The sequence below is a fragment of the Macaca mulatta genome, chromosome 16 (assembly GCF_049350105.2).
Source record: "Macaca mulatta isolate MMU2019108-1 chromosome 16, T2T-MMU8v2.0, whole genome shotgun sequence".
Classification (NCBI taxonomy): domain Eukaryota; kingdom Metazoa; phylum Chordata; class Mammalia; order Primates; family Cercopithecidae; genus Macaca; species Macaca mulatta.
The window spans coordinates 60,712,984-60,735,623 of NC_133421.1; the positions used below are offsets into that span (position 1 = coordinate 60,712,984).

The 22,640-nt window shown below is 43.3% G+C and overlaps 1 protein-coding gene, 1 long non-coding RNA gene and 1 other non-coding gene across 8 annotated transcripts in view; all 3 read left to right on the forward strand.

The window, feature by feature from the left end:
* Positions 1-3,423, forward strand: part of ZNF652 (zinc finger protein 652) — a 102,734-nt gene extending 99,311 nt beyond the window's left edge. For 5 of the 6 annotated variants that reach the window (XM_077968626.1, XM_015119236.3, XM_077968628.1 and 2 more), the window contains one exon: positions 490-3,423. In XM_077968626.1, coding sequence (XP_077824752.1) covers positions 490-1,001 — 512 coding nt within the window. In that variant the 3' untranslated portion in view covers positions 1,002-3,423. 6 annotated transcript variants of the gene reach the window in all.
* The window catches only part of LOC144335612 (uncharacterized), a 77,743-nt gene extending 58,172 nt beyond the window's left edge, over positions 1-19,571 (forward strand). The window contains exon 3 of the long non-coding RNA XR_013406562.1: positions 19,463-19,571. This is a non-coding gene — a long non-coding RNA (uncharacterized LOC144335612). The remainder of the gene's footprint in view (positions 1-19,462) is intronic.
* Positions 10,861-10,969, forward strand: MIR6129 (microRNA mir-6129). Its single transcript, NR_128322.1, has one exon. It is a non-coding gene; the product is annotated as a microRNA mir-6129 (primary transcript).
* Positions 19,572-22,640: the final 3,069 nt, after the last annotated feature.

The window sequence follows — 22,640 nt, forward strand, 5'->3', positions numbered from 1 at the left end:
AAAATAAATAAATAAATAAATTGCTTACAGATTAACTTGCCTAAATTTAAAGGCAAAGAGTCATCTAGGATGTTTCCTTGAGCACAGAAAGCCATTTGAACTGTTCTTTATGTAGGATGTAGAGGATCACTAACGTAGATGCCTTCTCCCCCATCTTTATCTTCTTCTTTTAGCTAAGCCCAGATGGTAGGGTGTATGTAAGTTTTAGTTGTATCTACTCTGATCTGTTAAGTCCAAATTTGAGAGGATTTTTAAATGACTCTAGAATACAGTCTCATAGGCCAGGTGCAGTGGCTCACACCTGTAATCCCAGCACTTTGGGAGGCCCAGACAGGAGGATCACTTGAGGCCAGGAGTTCGAGACCAGCCTGATCAACATAGTGAGACTCCATTTCCATTAAAAAAAAAAAGAAAGAAAGAAAAGAAATAGCATGAGCACACAATTACCACCTAATATGTTAATCATTTTTATGTCTGTGTTCATCTCAGGAGAGAAACCCTTTATCTGTGAAATCTGTGGCAAAAGCTTCACCAGCCGCCCCAACATGAAGAGACACCGCAGAACTCACACAGGCGAGAAGCCCTATCCATGTGATGTGTGTGGCCAGCGGTTCCGCTTCTCGAATATGCTTAAGGCCCACAAGGAGAAGTGCTTTCGGGTGACCAGCCCCGTGAATGTGCCACCTGCTGTCCAGATCCCACTTACAACTTCCCCAGCCACCCCAGTTCCTTCTGTGGTGAACACACCCACAACCCCAACCCCTCCAATCAATATGAATCCTGTAAGCACTCTTCCCCCTCGGCCCATCCCCCACCCCTTCTCACACCTGCACATCCACCCACACCCTCACCACCCGCACCACCTTCCCATCCCTCCAGTCCCTCACCTCCCCCCACCTCCAGCCCTCTTTAAGAGTGAGCCTTTAAATCATAGAGGCCAGAGTGATGACAGCTTTCTGCGGCACCTGGCAGAGAAGAACAGTTCAGCACAGCATCATTAACATCCGTCTCCTTAGTGTGTTCTCCAGGAGACACGTCCCCATGTGTGAGCGTGCACAGAGGGAGTCAGTGAGCATTTCCTTAGTTCTCAGACTCTCCTCCGCCTCTACCAAGAGCTTCGCCAGTGTCACTGAATCAACAGATCCAAGGGAATGAACAAGAAGACTACCTTGAGCTCACAGAGGGACTGTCTAATCTAAACCAAGGGAACCACTGAACTAAAGCCCAATTTGCTTGCATTTTCTGATGACTTTTATAAGTTTCAAATACTCAGACTTGTGGAATTTTATAATTTCATATCAGCTGATGAGGTATGCTTGCTTTTATATCCCGGACTTCTCCTCAAAGAGGGGATAGGCCTGGTTTCCTTTGTACTAATCGGGAAGGCTGTGAGATTAATCCAGAGCATTAATTGTATCACTGTGTATGGTAAGGAATTCTTTTCAGCTTTTGGTGCCAGCTACAGAGTTGAGCTGGCCATGATTCACAGTATATCAAGCATTATAGAGAAAGACAAATTTTCTTCGTGTAGCTCTCCTAACGCACTGTTTATTTTACTACAGAAATTATTTTAGAGTTTTTGTATAGACTTCTTTAGTAGTCTGTTTCTAAAATGAAATGTATTTCAATAAGCGGTGTAATTTTTTCAGTGTAGCTGAACCTATGTTGTAAAATAGAAAAAAAATTTTATAATCATCAAAATGTGATTCTTAAAGATGCATATAACTTCTATAATTCAAAGTTATTCTTACATCCGTACAACTCAAAAGGTGCTTCAGAGACTAGATGTATCTGAGAGGGTCTCCACACCAGGTTACTGCAAAAACGAGGTTTTGCTTTCAGGATTTGGCATAAATACTTGGTAGTTTTGACATCTCTGTGTAACACTCAGAGAGGCTCCCTAATGTGCTCCTGTCCTCCGTGTTCTACTTGGCTTCGTTAGTGCATTACATGAAATGATTTGCAGGGGATGGGGCCTTTTCCAGGGAAGTCACCTAAAGCTTCCATGTTTTGAACATTTGAATAAGGCTGTTTGCTGACAGGAGGAGGAAGTAGTGGAGATCGTTTAATCTCAGTCACGTCTGTTTCTCACTTCCCTTAGGAACTGTGTTCATGTTTAGCTTTTTATGGAATGACAAGTTGAAATCTCTCATTTTGAGGTTGCTTTATTTTTCTAGAATTGTTATAAGAAGCTAAAATAGTAAACTTAAAATCATAAACATGATGTTGCTGATAGTGGCTGAGAAATTCAGATGAGAAGGCAAATTGGTTATGAATTTTGAAATATCGATTATATGTGAAATATGGATATGTTCATAACCTTGAGCTATTTTAACACAGTAAATAGTAGTGAGGGAAAACTCCTAAGTTTTACTGCCCTGTCCTCTGCAAATTATGTAATACCAGCATTCTTAGGTGATAAAGAGAGCAGCACCTCTAATACCTTTAGGCAGATTACTTTTTCAAGTTTGGGGAACTTCAAAAGAACGTAATCAACCAGGAGCTTATTATAGGAAAGGCTGAACAGAAGGGCTAGTGTATTGATTACACTTAACTGATCAAATTTATCCAGACTCATTATAGCTTAAAATTTTGTATTTCTTTATCTCAGATAACTGAGTTCCCAGGCTAAATCACTTACCTCCCACCCGCTCTCCAATTTTTTTTTTTTTTTTTTTTTTAAAGACAAGGTCTCGCTATGTTGCCCAGGCTAGAGTGCAGTGGCTATTCACAGGTGCAACTATAGCACACTACAGCCTCCAACTCTTGGGCTCAAGCAATCCTGCCTCAGCTAACCAAGTAGCTGGGACTACTGGCACACACTACCATGCCCAGTCCATTTTTAAATCTTGAAATTTCTTCATTTTTCTTTCTTCAGGTTCTTAAAATCATTGCCTGAATCAGAATGCTGGCTTTTATTTTTTTTTATTTTTAATGTTAAATGTGCAGATCTGCTTTGAGCACTTTCCTAGCTAATGAGCTCTGTGGTAGGAAAAATGGAACTCTTTCAACTGAGATTAAGTCCGTATTTTTTAAACATCACGCTCTCTATTAGCTTTTTGGTTTAATGTTTCTAAATTTTCTCCTTCTGATTTTGCCTGTCTTGTATAATGAGCATAGGAAACTTTTGGAATGAGGCAGAAAAGTATCTCAAGATATACTTTTCTTCCTGGTTTTGGATGTAAGTTTTAAAAATAGTATTTTTAATATTTGTACACATTCTTTGAGCACCCAGTTATCCAAGCCAATGAGGAAAGTTAATTCCTTGCATTTGACGGTTATATCTTTAGTGGTTGTCTCCCCTCCCTCCACAGTCTCCTTGGCATTCCATGACAAGTTTGTCAACCTACACTTTTATATAGACATATCATTATTTCATGGTCAAGCCTGTAGTATTAAAATGATTTTTTTTAAAGATGTAAATTGTGCTTAATTGGTTATATTGTGTTCTTTTTGTTTTTTTTTTTTTTTTTTTGAGGCAGAGTCTTGCTCTCTTGCCCGGGCTGGAGTGCAGTGATGCGATCTTGGCTCACTGCAACCCCCGCCTCCCGGGCTCAAGTGATTCTTCTGCCTCGGCCTCCCGAGTAGCTGGGATTACAGGCATGCGCCACCACGCCCGGCTCAGTTTTGTATTTTTAGTAGAGATGAGGTTTCACCATATTGGCCAGGCTGGTCTTGAATGCCTGACCTTGTGATCCATCCACCTCAGCCTCCCAAAGTGCTGGGATTACAGGCGTGAGCCACCATGCCGGACCGCCTTATTTTGTTCTAAATAAATTTACAGTATTGGGCAGCAATTCTGAATTCTAGACTTGAGACCACAGAATCAACCATTTCATGAGGTTGTACTATAACTATACACTGGAATATTCAGGTAGTCATCTTTGATTTTTCATTCAAGTAAATATAGCCATAAGAAAATATCTGCTATACAGGAAAACCAGTATTAAGCAAATAATCACCACCATCCTTAACAGAAGCAAAAAAAAAAAAAAAAAAAAAGATTATTTTTTAAAATTAGCATTGTCATACAGTACAATTCTTAGTGAAATATATTGTGGAACAATTTAGAAACTTCCTTTTTTTCCCCTAGATTAAGGATACTTTCCTTGACTTGAGATTTGTGGTCTTCAGGAAAACTGCTCCGAATATAATGACTCCTCATCAGTATCATATTGCATATGAATAATGAAATGCATTAAGAATATTCACAACATTAATGCTTCTGAATATAAGAACTGCAGGATTAAGCCTTAAATATATATGTGCAACACATTTAACATACTTAAGACTCAAACTCAGGGTTGAAAATTTGGTTGGGGTCCTCTTTGTAAGATAAAAGTTGCATTATGTGGTATGTTCTCTTCCATATATGCTACAGCACCCCATGAATTCTTCAAAACTTTTTACCTACTTGTTATCTGTTTATGAAAAAAATAATTATGGAGAAGTTTGAGTTCTCAGCCCTTATCTGTACATGTCTGTTAAAGACAACAAAGGCCGCATTTAAGCATTATGTAGATAACAAATTGAGGCTGTCTCTCATTACTTAGTTTTACTGTCTTCAAAGGCTTGTATCATTGCTAGGGTTAAGACTTATTTGAGGATGAGTTGGCATTGTATTTTGTGTGTGTGGGTTGGTTGATCTGTGTGTGTGTTTCTTTTTTTTTTTTCTGCTTTCTCTCATAAGATTTATCAGTAAAATATAAACTCTTCCTTAGCCTTAATAAAGGCTGCTGCTTTCTCAAATTGAGTCAGGTAGGCTCATTCTGAGTTAGATTTTTAAATCTGAATGAAGAAAAGACAACAATTTAAAGACATGTGGCTTCATTTCCACATGTATTTGTGACTGGATTCTTCTTTTTAGCAAGCAGGGGAGATCTCCACAAAAAAACTTTACTGTAGTTCAAAGAAGCCTGTGCAAATCAGTTACCTGTACTTTCATAGTCTACCATTTACATTAACTGTTCTAGATTAATGACTGAGCGTGGACATTACCATAGTTACACCATTTTTTTAAAACCACATTGGTTCGAAGTATCCTTTTCTAGTGGTTAGAACTTTCCCTGTAATTTGATTATCCCTCATATACTAACCGAAAGCAAAATGCTCTGATGAGATGCTTATAAACTATGGATTTTTTAATTCTTGAAATTTTTTTTCAGTTTTTATGTTTGTTGAATAGATATGTATGTTTAGTTTCATTATTATTTCACTGGAAGTTTTAAATTTTGAGAAGATGAAGCAGAAATAGAAATCCATTGCAGATATATGTATATTTACACCATCTTGCAGATTTCGGTTAGTAAAACACACAATGATAGGTCAGTTTTAATGTTTAAAAAAAAAAAAAAGAAAACTAAAGTTAGAGAAACCTTTCTGTTTGAGCTACTGTATAGAAAAAACAACTTTTATTGCATTGCTGGTCCACATGATAAATATTTCAATGCTGTTCTAGACTGTATGAGAAGTACTTAATGAAAAAAGGAATACATTACATTTAAGAATTATGTCAGCTAATTACTGTTTTTAAAAAATCAACTCATTTGGAATTCTTCAGACTATAAAATTGAGCAAGTAAAGTTTGAGTTTTAATTTTCCTTTGCCTGAACCAAGATAGGAAATTTCTCAAAAGATTTTTTTTTTTTTTTTTTAGGAATGAAAGGTCATAAGCCATTAGAAATAGTGGCATTGTTATGCAATAACAACACCCTAGCTAACCTGCTTTTGTCATCTGTAGCACTTACAATAAAGAATAATGACCTTCCAACCCTGGACACTACCTCGATAAAGCAAACCAGAGATCCTCTCTACACTTTCTATGGAAGCCATAAAAGTTGCCATCAATATATCCACTTTCATAGTTCTATACTTTTATACTTTCTAGACTTTTTTATAGACTTTATGATCAAATCTTTTTGTCTTAGAGGATAGGTTTTGCAAGATTCAAAGGAAAATCAAACTCCTTGGTCGTTCCAGCTTTGAAGCTTTTGCTTCAGTAAATTTGTTTAAAGAACCAGATCACATACCATTTATGAAATTCTTTATTTAAGTCAGAACTACTTTGCAGACATGCATATTTCGAAAACAAACTCTTTCTTGTTCTCTAGATAGAATCTGTATTGTTGTAAGAAACTACTTATAAGGTGGCTTTCTTTCTGCTTTGTTACTCTATGTATTACTCAATAATATATGTATGGTCACATGTTCCTGGAGTTGTTTTATTTCTTTATGACAGATACATGAGTATGCACCTCTTTCTAATCCTCTGACGTCACTGCAGCTTCAGTCTCTCTCACTCTGTTTTTGAGTGCCTTCAAAATGCCAGCATCCTGGAACATTCTTTTCCTGATCTAAATCCTACCTCTATTTCATTATCCATGAATATTGGAATTCACCCATATTCCAGTGGGCTTAACTCTACAAACTAGCTAAAACCTTGGACAAGAATTTTTACTGAATTTCTGTTTTGTTCCTCCATGTCATTTTTAGGTTACATTTTTAACTTTTATTTATATCTTATTTCTTCACATATTACATCTCCCTGTTGAAAGATTTTATCCTTATTTGACTCTTCACCTTCTTTCACCGGAAATTCGACGTTCCTTTAAAATTAAAGGTCATTGAATATGTCTTTTGAACACCTTTTTCTCAACTGAAGTCTTCCTGAATGCCTCCCCTTTCTGATGAAGGGATCCTGAGTGCTGCTGTTGCTCTGCCCTGTTCCCATGTGCCCACTCTCTTCCATACACATTTTGCGAGACTATACTCTTTTAGTCAAATTTATTTAAAATTGCTCTCTGCGTTTCTGCTTTCTCATGGCCCTGTCCCTCAAAAACTTCTGTTTATTTTTTCTAGCTGTCTTCATCTAATTGGTTTAAAACGTATGATGGAGCCATAATATATGAAGGATGTAATGGAAAGGAGGTTGCAGTGTTTTCCATGTAATATGATCGAGCACCTCCGTGATCAGACATTTAGCAATTGGCTAGTCCTTCACAGCCAGAGCGGAAGTTTGTGCTGTGTACAGTTCTTTTTACTCCCTTCCAGTTCTCCAAAACTGGAGAAAAAGAAAAAAAAATGAACTCTTTCAAATGAGATTTGATTGCATTTTTTAGGTGAATGAAAGCTTGGAGTTGAGTGTTTGGGCCTTAGCATTTTTCCTTTCTAACTTAAAATCTCATGTCCTTTTCCTTAAAGTTAATAGTACTCAGGTTTTTAAGACTAACTGATAACCACACAAGGTGGGTGTCTAAGAAGGCAGCTGTTAATACATTCTCCATCTTTCCTGTCTGACAACAGACACTATATTATTGGTGAGATAGTGCAAAATTGTGAGAATTGGTTATGTTTGATGATGAATAAATTCAAGATTTTTGAAGGCTTCACTGCTATTTGGGATGGGAAGATGAGTTTACAAAATGAGAAAGGTTTTATGTTACAGAAATCAGTAACAAGGGTTTTTTATTGTGTTAAATACCTTTCACTTCATTTGCCGTGATGTTTCTTCCTCATTATTGATCTAGAAGTTTGCCTCTTGGATGGTAACTAGCTACTTACAGTATCTACTTTAAAATTTGTGGCTTTTCTCTTCAGAGTCCCAGGCCATAAAACAATGGAGAGCTGTACTTGCTTGTCATTTGGAGGAACCATGTCCTTGAGACAGCCTGCTGTCTTGTATGTCTTCAGTAGGAAACTTCTGACACACGCATCCAAGCGAGTTCCTGCCCCTGAGAGTGTTCCCACAGCTTTCCAGTCGCAGGTTACTTTCACACTACGTCAGCTTCTCTGGTGAGATCAGGGATGTTACATATTACTTGAAAATGATTTCATAGGAAGTGAGGATGGGCCAAGAAAAGGGGTGGAAGCTGAATTTTGCTTAACTTCAGAAGGAAATCTGATACTTGCCTTGGCTAGTTCTGATCAACTAAAGAGCCTGTGTCTGTACTGGAGGTGCCAGAGAATCAAGTTGTTTCTGGAATATCCAGCTCCTCTGAATGAACACAGCTTCCTCCCTACCTGTCTTTTACAGGTGAAAAGGGACCATCTGATGAGCATGATAGACTTTAACTCACATCCTGTACAGGACTCAAGACTGTTTCATTGCATTTGAAAGTTGGTGGGAAGTATTTCATTCTGCTAGAACTTCTAACCCTCCTAGAAATATCTTTTCATACTCTATTAATTCATTAGATTAAAAAGAAACAGTGTGACATAATTTTTGTGTTTACTTCTTAAGTTGTCTCCCCAAGAGCATATATGTAGCCTCTGAAAATAGGATGATTTCTTCTCAATCTTCCATAAATTTGAATATGTATTTTATTCGTTTCTTGACATGGGCTGTGTGACTGTTTTCCATCAGCAGTTCTGGCTTTGTCCACAAGGGAGCAATAAAGTACTTTAGCTTTATTCTCAACCTGCTAAAGAAAGATCCCACTTTTAAATCTCTTCTGGAATAGCCTCTTGGCTCGAAGCTTATTCATATATTTTGATTATTTAAGAAGTGTTCCCTTATTACAAAGTCCAGTCGTCGTTCATCCCTCATGATGCAAGCAATGATTGACGTGTGGGTCTGGAGTCCTTGTGGGTCAGGCATCTTAGTTAATTCGACTTTTTACATATTGATGACCTCCAGATTGAAAGCTAGGACCTTCCCATGGGGGCGCCTTTGTGTGCTGAAGGCAGAGCAGGCAGGCTTCCCCGCTCCTATCTCCTTCACAGGCCACCACCATCACATCTATAGAAGGAGGAACAAGAGCACTGGGAGAACTCTGGAGTATGAGTAAGGAAATGCTTCTCACCTTCTCTGCTCCAAAGGGATATCTGTTACATCAGGGAACAAGTCCTCTAGGTCAGACCTTTCTTCCTGACCAGTGCAACAGGCACTCCAGGTTAGAAACTGCGTGCTCCCCCTCTGTCAGTTACTTTGTCTAAGGGCTTCTAACCATGATCGTCAGCTCTCTGGCCATGAGTTCTGTTGGTGCTTATTGCAGCAGCATCTTCACAACAAACAGGTCAGTAATCAACCTGGGAAGGGAAAAGACCAGACAGTAAATATTACCCCAGTAGAGCTGGGAGGCATTTACACCTGGAATGGCCTTCTTAACTGATTTCTGCCTGGTCCCCTCACCCCCAGCCAAGTCTGAACCTGAGCAATATCAGGCACAGAGGGTGGTGTCTACTTGTAACTCCAACACTTGACAAAAAACAAAACTGAAGCTGTGATTGGTTTAGGCAGCAAGTGGCCAGGTGCAACTTGTTTTATTTTTGTTTTCCCCAACAGTACTGAGATCACTTGCACTTTTCCTCATTTCTTAAGAAAAGAAAATCCAGTTTGCTTGCCATGACTTGTTTAGCATTAGGTTTACAAAGCTTGTTGTTGAATGTTGAATATTTGTCCAAAGGAGTTTGACAAAATAGAAGCTGCTTGGTCCCTGTTCTGCCTGCTAGGTCATAAGGATGAAGGCCATGTGGCTGGGGTACTTATGTCAAGTCCAGAATGGGGCAGTGTCCCTCTCCTACCTCTCTGCGGAGACGCAATTGAAGGTCAAGTAGACTCAGTGTAGGGCAGGCAGCTGTCATGCTGCAAAGAAGTTTAGAGGAGTCTTTGGGTTGGGGAGGTGACAGGTAGGTAGGACAGGATCTCTTAAGATGGGAAAGATACTGGGGAGAGGAGGGCTGCTTGGCCCCAGGGAACTGCAGTGAGGTGGAACTGAGCTCCGCTCCTGAATCTCCAAACGAGCCCATGCTGCCCAGCTTCCCTGAGTCGTTTTTTCCAGCATCCTGTCAGATCCCTCAGTGTACTGATTTCCCCCTTGTGTTAACTATATCAATATTATTTTTTTAGCAATTGAAATGCACTTTTTTATTTCAACTCAATCATGATTTTAAGTATAAAAAATTTATAGATTGTTAAAAACTACTTTTTTGTGTATTTTTAACCACTCAATGTAGCATTGTATATTTTTTTCTCGTGAGACTCTGGTACAGGTGTGCCGCCTAATGAATTTTCTGAGATGCTGGGCCTTTGGATGTGTACGGTAACCAACTTAATGCTAATGTTCAAAGTAAAAAAAAAAAAAAAAGCAGCCATATCCCCTTTGTGTCTTTCTTCATTTCTTCCATACCCTCAGGTGACAACATTTTGAGGTCCCCATTGCTAACAAATTGCCCTTTTTGAGAAAAATGAACAATCCTGCAGTCCTCTTCTGCTGTTACTTGTTTACTTGTTGTTTCTAGTGATGGTGGTAATAGGCTGACCTACCCCAAACCCTGCCTGATCTCTTCATGAATAACATGTTTTCAAGGCTGTTAACCAAAGGCAGAGTGATTAGTTCTCTCTCTGCAGCGCTGTTTGGTTTCAGTAACACTAGTGTGTTCAGCCGAGCAATAATCTGAAAGTCTCCTTGAGAACAGTGTTTGGACAAAGGATCAGGATTGGGTTCTGAACCAATTTGAAGAAAAATCAACACAGATTGAAACAGCTTACAAAGCATAGTCAGTGAAAAGCAATAATTATAAAATATGGTACTTGGGATGAGGCAGCTTTCCCTGCCTCTACACCCTTCATTCATTCATTCATTCATTTATTCCACAAATGTTTATTAGATGCCTAATACGTGCTGGGCATTGATCTGGCCACTGGGGATTCAGCAATGAGCAAGAGAGGATCTACTCTCACAGACCCTGCTTTCCAGTGGAGAAACCCTGACAATAAACAAATGATGATCTTATATAATGTCAGGTGGTGTGGGCCCTTGTACTGTGAAGCTTGCCCTCAGAGCTGTGACTGTAGTCAGCTGGAAGATCAACTAGCTTCTGTCATCATAAGCCTTCTTGGTCCATGAGCCACCCAATTTTGTTCCTTCTAAGGATTCCATTGAGGGAGTTGAGTGTATAGGAAGGAAATCTTATTGTTCAAGTTTTCCTTTGAAACCTCTTAGAATGGAATAAAACTGCCCAAATCATAGAATTACAATTCTTTATCATCTTGTATCTCTAACTAGATGTAGATGTTAACACAGTTTCTTCATAGATACAGGGTAGGTAATCACTCCCACCTGAGTATATAAAATAAGTACTTTCAAACTTTCACCATGACCCCATAGCAAGAAATATTTTTACCACTACTTTGCTACTCAATACACATATATAGATGAGCTTATTTATATAAGTGAATAAAAGGTTCAAGAAAAATATTTGTGCTGCACTTTGATTTTTTTCTTTTCTATTCCTTTTTTTTTTTTTTTTTGAGATGGAGTCTCTCTGTTGCCCAAGCTGGAGGGTAGTGGTGTGATCTCAGCTCACTGCAACCTCCGCCTCCCAGGTTCAAGCGATTCTCCTGCCTCAGCCTCCCAAGTAGCTGGGACGACAGGCGCACACCATCACACCCAGCTAATTTTTGTATTTTTAGTAGAGACAGGGTTTCACCATGTTTGCCAGGATGGTCTCCATCTCGACCTCATGATCCGCCTGCCTTGGCCTCCCAAAGTGCTGGGATTACAAGCGTGAGCCACTGCGCCCGGCCTCTGCCTTTATTTTCCTTTCTTGAAACATGCCTGCCAAGTAAAAATCTCAGGCTAGACCAGAGCAATGAGAGCTGTATCGAGACAGAGTTCCAGCTGTCCCTGCCCAGCTCCAGACGTGGGTGAGGACATCTTGGACCCACTAGCTCAGCTGACCCACAGGTAAATGCATGCTTAAGAGTCCAGGCGAGGCCAGGTGCGGTGGCTCACACCTGTAATTCCAACACTTTGGTAGGTTGAAGTGGGTGGATCACTTGAGGTCAGGAGTTCAAGACCAGCCTGGGCAACATGGCGAAACCCCATCTCTACTAAAAATACAAAAATTAGCCAGGCCTGGTGGTGGGCGCCTGTAATCCCAGCTACTCAGGAGACTGGGGTAGGAGAATCACTTGAACCCAGGAGCCAAGGTTGCACCACTGCACTCCAGCCTGGGCAACAGAACGAGACTCCATTTCAAAAAAAAAAAAAAGAGTTCAGGTGAGACCAGCAGAATAACCTCCCAGCCAACCCATAGGATCATGAGATATAAACTATTATTATAGTATTATTATAAATCACTAAGATTTGGGGTGGTTTGTTATACAGCAATAGATAACTTGAAACAGCCCCCAGATTTAGGTCTAAGAGTTACTGAAAGCTTGTATCTTTGTACAAGTTCCTTGTGCAAGAAGCTTGACTTTTTTGGCCATAACTGAGTACAGGTTGAGCATCCCTAATCCAAAATTTAAAATGCTCCAAAATCCAAAACTTTTCTTTTTTCTTTGAAACGGAGTTTCGCTCTTACTGCCCAGGCTGGAGAGCAATGGTGCGATCTCGGCTCACTGCAACCTCCGCCTCCCAGGTTCAAGCGATTCTCCTGCCTCAGCTGCCTGAGTAGCTGGGATTACAGTCATGTGCCACCACGCCCGGCTAATTTTGTATTTTTAGTAGAGATGGGGTTTCTCCATGTTGATCAGGCTGGTCTCGAACTCCCGACCTCAGGTGACCCACCCACCTCGCCCTCTGAAAGTGCTGGGATTACAGGTGTGAGCCACTGTGCCTGACCGAAAATCCAAAACTTTTTGAGCACTGACATGACACTCCAAGGTCATGCTCAAAGAGAATATTCATTGGAGCACTTCAGATTTTGGATTAGGAATACTCACCCAGTAAGTATATCAGGCAAATACTCCAAAATGCAAAAAATTTCAAAATGCTTCTGGTTATAAGCATTTCGGACAAGGGATACGCAACCTGTAAGAGTTTTAGGTCATTTGTTTCTAGGTCCCTGCTACCTCTATTTCCAATTCACATTTAGCAACTGTGGAACTAGAAAGGAAGGTGTTCACATGTCCACAGCAGATCACCAGCAACACAACTGTTTTGGAATTCCTCTTCACTTTGTCTCCTGGCCTGCTTTTCCATGTTCCCAACCTTATTCCTGAACTTTGGGGCTAGGAAATGCCTGGCTAAATTTAGAGCCCTTTGACTGGTACATCTCCCCCTCAGGTCCTGCACCTACTGCAAAGTAGCACCCTATTTAGCTTCAGTATTCTGCAACACTTTGATCCCTCTCAGCTGTTATTGAGGGAGACACTATAGCAAAAGAGTTAAAAAACACACAGCCTTGTCCTCAAACCTGGGCTAAATCTTTTCTCTCCTACATAGTAATTTGTGTGGCTTATGAGCAAGTAGTTTAACCACATTGAGCTTCTTTCCACATCTGCAGAGGGAGGTATTAATAACTACCTTAAGATGGCTGGGTGCGGTCGCTCACGCCTGTAATCTCAGCACTATGGGAGGCCGAGGCGGGCAGATCACAAGGTCAGGAGATCAAGACCATCCTGGCTAACACGGTGAAACCCTGTCTCTACTAAAAAAAAAAAAAAAAAAAAAAAAAAAAAAGGCCGGGCATGGTGGCAGGCGCCTGTAGTCCCAGCTACTTGGGAGGCTGAGGCAGGAGAATGGCATGAATTCGGGAGGCGGAGCTTGCAGTGAGCCGAGATCGCGCCACTGCACTCCAGCCTGGGGGACAGAGCGAGACTCTGTCTCAAAAAATAATAATAATAAAATTAAAAATAACTACCTTAAGGTTATTGTAAGTATTAAATAAAGTAGAGCAGGTAAAATGCTCAGCTCAGTGTTCCGCGGGTAGTATAGTATTCACGCCTTTGTGTAATCTCCCCCCGCCCCGCTGCCACCCCCCCACCCACTGGATTTGCACCGGACTCAGTGACTTTTTTTTCTTTTTTCTTTTTTTCTTTTCTTTTTTTTTGAGTTGGAGTCTCGTTCTGTCGCCCAGACTGGAGTGCAGTGGCACAATCTCTGCTCACTGCAACCTCTACCTCCCAGGGTTCAAGGGATTCTCCTGCCTCAGCCTCCCAAGTAGCTGGGACTACAGTTGCCTGCCACCATGCCCAGCTAATTTTTGTATTTTTAGTGATGGGGTTTCACCATCTTGGCCAGGCTGGTCTCGAACTCCTGACCTCGTGATTCACCTCGGCTTCCCAAAGTGCTGGGATTACAGGCGTGAGCCACCGAACCCGGCTAACTTTTTTTTTTTTTTTGAAACCAAATCCCACTCTGTTGCCCAGGCTAGAGTGCAGTGGCACGATCTTGACTCACTGCAACTTCTGCCTCCCGGGTTCAAGCACTTCTCCTGCCTCAGCCTCCCGGGTAGCTGGGATTACAGGTGTGCACCACCATGCCTGGCTAATTTTTTTTTTTTTTTTAAGTAGAGATGGAGTTTCGCCATGTTGGCCAGGCTGGTCTTGAACTCCTGACCTCAGGTGATCCACCCACTTTGGCCTCCCAAAGTGCTGGGATTACAGATGTGAGCCACCCCGCCTGGCCAACTCAGGGACTTCTAACAAATACAATATGGCAGAAATGATGTGATGGCACTTCCAAGATTAAGTTATTATACAAAGAGACTTGGTGTGGTCTCTTGCTCTCCATTCACCAGCTGCCATGTCACGAGGATATTTAGGCAGCCTACGGAAGTCGTGTGGTGGATCACAAGCCTGCCAGCACCCAGTGAGTGGGCTTGCAGTGGGTCTTCTGAGGCCTGCCGACAGTCACGTGAGTGAACTTGGAAGTGGTTCCCTCCAGCCACAGCAGAGTCTTGAGGTGCTTCTAAGCCAGTAGCTTGATGACTGTCTCCTGGGAGCCCCTGAGCCAGACACCCAGACTCAGATTCATGACCAGCGGAAACTATGAGGTTACAAATATTTGTTGTTTTAAGCCACTAAGTTCAGGGGGTAATTTGCTATGCAATAGACAATTAATACAAAGTACAAATATTAACTATTGGGAGATGCAGAAAATAATCATGGCAGTGGATGCTGGGGGCTGCCACCCAGGTCCCCTCCCTTCAGGGACTGAGGCACTCATCCTCCTGGCTGTTTGTACCAATAGCTCTCAGCTGTGTCCTCTCCTGGACTAGCGCTCAGCTAAGGAGAGCCATCTTCCCTCCCCGAGGCAGTTCACATACAATGGCTGGTTGATGAAGAGGCATAAAGACCCTTATCTGTGCCTTGGGTGGGACAATTCCGAAGAGCCACCCTCTCCCAAACTCCAGTGAGATCACCTGAGGCCCTTGTGACTGCATGACAGTTCACTTCTGCACCCTACATGGCCTCTGTCCAAAATCCTGCTTCCTTTAGTCCTCAGGTTTTGGTTCTCAGTCGTCGTGTCGGTTCCTGGGGAACCTGATCTAATACAGTTGGCACCAGGAGTGGTGTGGGGAAGCCAACTCTAAAAAGGAGTTTGGGGGCCGGGTGCGGTGGCTCACGCCTGTAATCCCAGCACTTTAGGAGGTCGAGGCAGGTGGATCACCTGAGGTCAGGAGTTCAAGACTACAACATGGTGAAACCCTGTCTCTACTAAAAACACAAAAATTAGAGGTGGTGGCACACACCAGTAATCCCAGCTGCTTGGGAGGCTGAGGCAGGAGAATCGCTTGAACCCAGGAGGTGGATGTTGCAGTGAGCTGAAATCACGCCACAGCACTCCAACCTGGGTGACAGAGCTAGACTCCATCTCAAAAATAAAATAAAATAAATAAAACAAAATAATAAAATAGGGTTTTGGATCTGGATCACTTGCCAGCCATCACTAGTGGCAAGAGGAACTGATATCCTGAGTGTACTGAAGTGGTGGAATTGTTCAGACTTTCACTAGTGGTGAACCTGTGGAAGGGAATGCATGGTGGTGTGTGCAGTATCATAGACTTTTTTTTAGAGACCGAGTCTCACTTTGTTGCCTATGCTAGTCTTGAACTCCTGGCCTCAAATGATCCTCCCACTTCAGTCTCCCAAAGTGCTAGGATTGCAGGCAGGAGCCACCATGCCCGGCTATTATAGGCTTCTGAGAGGTTGGAGAGAGTACTGATTCTAAAGATGGTCAAGGTTTCAGACTCCAAAGAATCTGAAGGCTTTTGGTGAACACCACTGATGCATTCAAGAAAGCTAATGAAAGGTTGCAGGCGTTTAGCCACCAATTGAGGTCATGTGTGAAAATCAGGCCTTCGGGCGCGGTGGCTCAAGCCTGTAATCCCAGCACTTTGGGAGGCCGAGACGGGCGGATCACGAGGTCAGGAGATCGAGACCATCCTGGCTAACACAGTGAAACCCCGTCTCTACTAAAAATACAAAAACTTAGCCGGGCGAGGTGGCAGGCGCCTGTAGTCCCAGCTACTCGGGAGGCTGAGGCAGGAGAATGGCGTGAACCCGGGAGGCGGAGCTTGCAGTGAGCTGAGATCCGGCCACTGCACTCCAGCCTGGGTGACAGAGCGAGACTCCGTCTCAAAAAAAAAAAAAAAAAAAAAAAAAAAAAAAAAAAAAAAGAAAATCAGGCCTTGTGCTGTTTAAAGCTACTACATTTGCGGTATCTGTTATGCAGCACTAGAGAAACTAAGAGAGATGTGCTACCCAGAAGTGGAGTGCTATAACAAATATCTAAAAATGTGAGAATGACTTTGGAATTGGGCAATGAGTGAAGGCTGGAAGAATTTTGAGGAGCTTGATAGAAAAAGCCTAGATTTCCTTAAACAGACCTTTCTTAGACATATGGATACCGGCTGGGCACTGCAGCTCATGCCTGTAATCCCAGCACTTTGGGAGGCCGAGGCAGGCGGATCATCTGAGATCAGGAATTCAAGACTAGCTTGGGCAAAATGGTGAAACCCCATCTCTACTAAAAATACAAAAACTAGTTGGGTGTGGCGCACACCAGTAATCCCAGCTACTTGGGACGCTGAGGCAGAAGAATCGAGTCAACCCAGGAGGCAGAGGTTGCAGTGAGCCGTGATCACGCTACTGCATCCAGCCGGTGACAGAGCGTCTCAAAAAAAAAAAAAGAAATATGGATGCTAAAGACGTTGCTGGTCAGAAGAAAGTCAGGAGAATCCTAAATTCTAAAGAATGTGTAGAAATTCTAAATTGTCTTAGATAAAGGTTCACTCTGCAGGAACAGACCCTTAGTAGAAATCTGACTTGACACTGACAGTGGGAGCTCAGGAGGAAGTGAGGAACATGTTATTGGAGGCTGGGGACAGGAGATTCTTACCATGTAGGACAGAAAGCTTAGTGGAATTGTGTCTACCTGTTCTATGGAAAAACAGAACTTGTAAGCAATGAATGTACATATTTAGCCAATGACATTTTTCTAGGCAAAGCCTATTTTCTTTTTGCTACTCATAGTAAAATACAAGAGGATAGAAATAAATTGAAGAGGCTGAGCACAGTGGCTCACGCCTGTAATCCCAGCACTTTGGGAGGCCTGGGCGGGCAGATCACCTGAGGTCAGGAGATCGAGACCAGCCTGGCCAACATATAGTGAAACTCCATCTCCACTAAAAAATGCCAAAATTAGCTGAGTGTGGTGACGCACACCTGTAGTCCCAGCTACTTGGGAAGCTGAAGCAGGAGAATTGCTTGAACCCAGGAGGCAGAGGTTGCAATGAGCCAAGATCACGCCATTCTACTCCAGCCTGGGCAACAGAGTGAACTCCATCTCTCAATCAATCAATCAAGGAATAAATTAAAGAACTGTTAAAGGAACCAAGGATGGATGCCGTGGCTCACACCTGTAATCCTAGCACTTTGGGAGGCTCAGGAGGAAGGATTGCTTGAGCTGAGGAGTTTGAGACCAGCCTGGACAACATAGTGAAACCCTGTTCCTACAAAAAATGAAAAATAAAATTAGCCAGATATGGTAGCCATGCACCTGTAGTCCCAGCTACTTGGGAGGCTAAGGTGGGAGGACCACTTGAGCCCAGGAGGTCAACGCTATCATGAGCTGTGATCGCACCACTGCACTCTACCTTGGGCAACAAAGTGAGACTCTGTCTCAAAAAAAAGAAAGAGGCCGGGCGCGGTGGCTCAAGCCTGTAATCCCAGCACTTTGGGAGGCCGAGACGGGCGGATCACGAGGTCGGGAGATCGAGACCATCCTGGCTAACATGGTGAAACCCCGTCTCTACTAAAAAATACAAAAAACTAGCCGGGCGAGGTGGCGGGCGCCTGTAGTCCCAGCTACTGGGGAGGCTGAGGCAGGAGAATGGCGTAAACCCGGGAGGCGGAGCTTGCAGTGAGCTGAGATCCGGCCACTGCACTCCAGCCTGGGCGGCAGAGCGAGACTCCGTCTCAAAAAAAAAAAGAAAGAAAGAAAGAAAGAAAGATAAAGGAATCAGGACTTGACGATTTGGAAAATTTTCAGTCCATCCAGGTTGCAAAAGAGGCTAAAATTCAGAAGTGCCTGCCCAAAACTAACATAGAAAAAAGTCCAAGTATGGGACTACACAAACTTTTGCTGACATCTCAGAAAGATCAAAATGTCAATCATGAGTGATTAAAGATTGTATTAGTTTCCTAAGCCTGCTATAATTCAGTACCTCAAACTGGGTGGCTTAAACAACAAAAATGTATTGTCTCTGGCTGGGCACGGTAGCCCATGCCTGTAATCCCAGCACTTTGGGAGGCCGAGGTGGGCGGATCACTTGAGATCAGGTGTTCGAGACCAGCCTGGCCAACATGGTGAAACCCTGTCTCTACTAAAAATACACAAAAAATTAGCTGGGTGTGGTGGCGGATACCTGTAATCCCAGCTACTTGGGAGGCTGAGGCCCGAGAATCAGTTGAACCCGGAAGGCAGATGTTGTAGTGAGCCAAGATTGTGCCACTGTACTCCAGCCTGGGTGACAGAATGATAAGACTCTGTACCAAAAAAAAAAAAAAAAAAAAAAAAAAAGTACTGTCTCACAATTCTAGAGGCTACAAATATAAGATCAAGGTGTCTGCAGGGTTTGTTCTTATTGGAGTTGGATGATCTGTTCCATGCCTGTTCCCTAGATTCTGGGATTTAGTTTGCTGGTGATCTTTGGTGTTCCTAGGCTTGTAGAAGCATCACCCTTGATCTTCACTTCCACATGGCATTCTCCCTGTGTGTATGTCTGTGTTCAAATCTCCCCTTTTTAGAAGAACACCAGTCACATTGCATTAGGGGCCCACCTGACTCCAGGTTGACCCCATCTTAACTAATTACCTCTGCAACTACCCCATTTCCAAAAAGGTTACATTCCAAGGTAAGAGGTGGGTGGTTAGGACTTAAACATATGAATTGGAGGAGGGGGTGGAAAGGACACAATTCAACCTGTACTAATGCTATCTTCATAGATCTCACTTAAACCAGGGTGTCTCTAGGAAGCTTATGAGGTATTATCCCTTAGCCTTCTCAGCAGGCGCTGAATATCAAGAAGGGACTATTTTGGCCAGGCACGGTGGCTCATGCCTGTAATCCCAGCACTCTGGGAGACCGAGGCAGGCAGATCACGAGGTCAGGAGATCGAGACCATCCTGGCTAACACAGTGAAACCCAGTCTCTACTAAAAATACAAAAAATTAGCCAGTCTCGGTGGTAGGCGCCTGTAGTCCCAGCTACTCGGGAAGCGGAGGCAGGAGAATCACTTGAACCGGGAGGTGGAGGTTGCAGTGAGCCGAGATCGCGCCACTGCACTCCAGCCTGGGCAACAGAACAAGACACCATCTCAAAAACAAAAACAAAAAAGATTAGCCAGGCATGGTGGCATATGCCTGTAATCCCAGCTACTTGGGAGGCTGAGGCAGGAGAATCGCTTGAACCCAGGAGGCAGAGGTTGTGGTAAGCCATTGCACTCCAGCCTGGGCAACAAGAGTGAAACTCCGTCTCAAAAAAAAAAAGAAAGTCTTTGAGTCCCCAAAATTTTAGTGGCAAAAAGCAGATTGATAAAACTTAGCTGCAGCCCGGGCACTGTGGCTCATGCCTGTAATCCCAGCACTTTGGGAGGCCGAGGCAGGTGGATTACAAGGTCAGGAGTTCGAGACCAGCAGCCTGGCCAACATCGTGAAACCTTGTCTCTACTAAAAATACAAAAAATTAGCCAGGCATAGTGGCAGATGCCTATAATCCCAGCTACTTGGTAGGCTGAGGCAGGAGAATTGCCTGAACCGGGAGGCAGAGGTTGCAGTGAGCTGAGATCGCGTCACTGCACTCTAGCTTGGGGAACAAGAGTGAAACTCTGTCTCAAAAAAAAAAAAAAAAAAACTTAGCAGCAAACATGTGCTATGTTTCATGAGAAAGTAAAGATGACTCAGGAGTTGGACCCAAGAGTACAGAGTCAAGGGCCATGAAGGGTTATTCCAGGCAGAGTCTTTCTCTGTCACCCAGGCTGGAGTACAGTGGCGTGATCTCAGCTCACTGCAACCTCTGCCTCCTGGGTTCAAGCGATTCTCCTCCTCCTAAGTAGAATCAGCCTCCTGAGTAGCTGGGATTACAGGCATGCAACGCCATGCCACTAATTTTGTATTTTTAGTGGAGACGGGGTTTCACCATGTTAGACAGGACGGTGTCGATCTCCTGACCTCATGATCTGCCTGCCTCTGTCTCCCAAAGTGCTGAGATTACAGGCTTGAGCCACGGAGCCCGGCCAAATCTTTCTCTTTACACACACACACACACACACACACACACACACACACACACACCCCTACTGGTTCTGTTTCTCTGGGAAAGCCCTGACTGACACAGGGCCTGTACCAGCAGCACTATGGTTTGAATGTATGTGTCCCTCCAAAATTCATGTCGTAACTTAAACCCCAAGGTGATGGTATTAAGAGGTGGGGACTTTGGGGATGTGATTAAGTCAAGACGGTTCCACCACCCCCACGAATGGATTAGTGCTCTTTATTTATTTATTTTTATTTATTTATTTACTGAGATGTAGTTTGTCTCTTGTTGCCCAGGCTGGAGTGCAATGGCGCGATCTGGGTTCACCGCAACCTCCGCTTCCCAAGTTCAAGTTCAAGCGATTCTCCTGTCTCAGCCTCCCAAGTAGCTGGGATTACAGGCATGCGCCACCACCCCAGCTAATTTTGTATTTTTTGTAGAGACAGGGTTTCTCCATGTTGGTCAGGCTGGTCTTGAACTCCCAACCTCAGGTGATCCGCCCGTCTCGGCCTCCCAAAGTACTGGGATTACAGGCATGAGTCACTGTGCCCAGCTATTACTTTATTTATTTATTTTGAGATGGACTCTCACTCTATTGCCCAGACTGGAGTCCAGAGGTGTGATCTCAGCTCACTGCAACCTCTGCCTCCCAGGTTCAAGTGATTCTCCTGCCTCAGCCTCTCAAGTAGCTGAGACTACATGTGCCCACCACCATACCAGGCTAATTTTTGTATTTTTAGTAGAGACAGGGTTTCGTCATGTTGGCCAGGCTGGTCTCAAATACCTGACCTCAGGTGATCTGCCCACCTCGGACTCCTAAATTGCTGGGATTATAGACATGAGTCACCACACCCAGCCAGGATTAGTGCTCTTTTTTTTTTTTTTTTTTTTGAGACAGAGTCTCGCTCTGTCACCCAGGCTGGAGTGCAGTGGTGTTATCTTGGCTCACTGCAAGCTCCGCCTCCCGGGTTCACGCCATTCTCCTGCCTCAGCCTCCCAAGTAGCTGGGACTACAGGCTCCCACCACCAGGCCTGGCTAATTTTTTATATTTTTTTAGTAGACACGGGGTTTCACCATGTTAGCCAGGATGATCTCAATCTCCTGACCTTGTGATCTGCCCACCTCAGCCTCCCAAAGTGCTGGGATTACAGGCGTGAGCCACCACACCCAGTCAATTAGTGCTCTTTTAAAAGAGGCTGAAGGAAGCTCCCTCATACCTCTTCCCTCCCACGTCTTACCCACTGTGAGGACACAACATTCATCCACTCCAAAGGATGCAGCAACCCGAGACATCTTAGAAGCAGACACAGCCCTTGCCAGCCACCACATCTGCCGATACCTTGATCTTGGACTTCCCAGCCTCCAGAACTGTGAGAAATCAATTTCTGCTGGGCGCGGTGGCTCACACCAGTAATCCCAGCACTTTGGAAAGTCAAGGCAGGTGGATCACAAGGTCAGGAGTTTAAGACCAGCCTACCAACATGGTGAAACCCCATTGCTACTAAAAATACAAAAATTAGCCCGACTCACCTGTAGTCCCAGCTACTCAGGAGGCGGAGGCAGGGGAATCGCTGGAACCCAGGAGGTGGAGGTTGCAATGAGCCGAGATCGTGTCACAGCACTCCAGCCTGTCTCAAAGAGCGAGACTCTGTCTCAAAAAAAAAAAAAAAAAAAAAAAAAAAAAAAAAAAAAGAAATAAAAGAAAAGAAGAAAAGAAAAAAAAGAAAGAAATCTCTGAGGGTTTTTTTTGTTTTTTGGGGTTTTTTTTGTTTGTTTTTTTGAGATGGAGTCTCATTCTTTCACGAGGCTGGAGTGCTGTGGTGCGATCTTGGCTCACTGCAACCTCTGCCTCCTGGGTTCAAGAGATTCCCCTCCCTCAGCCCCCCAGGTAGCTGGGACTATAGGTGCGCACCAACATGTCTGGCTAATTTTTTTTTTTTTTTTTTGTATTTTAGTAAAGACGGGATTTCACCATGTTGGCCAGGATGGTCTCAATCTCCTGACCTCATGAGCTGTCCTCCTCGGCCTCCCCAAAGTGCTGGGATTACAGGCATGAGCCACTGCACTCGGCCTTAAATTTCTGTTTTTTATAAATTACTCATTCTTAGGCATTTTGTTATAACATCTTGAATCGACTGAGACGCTATCTG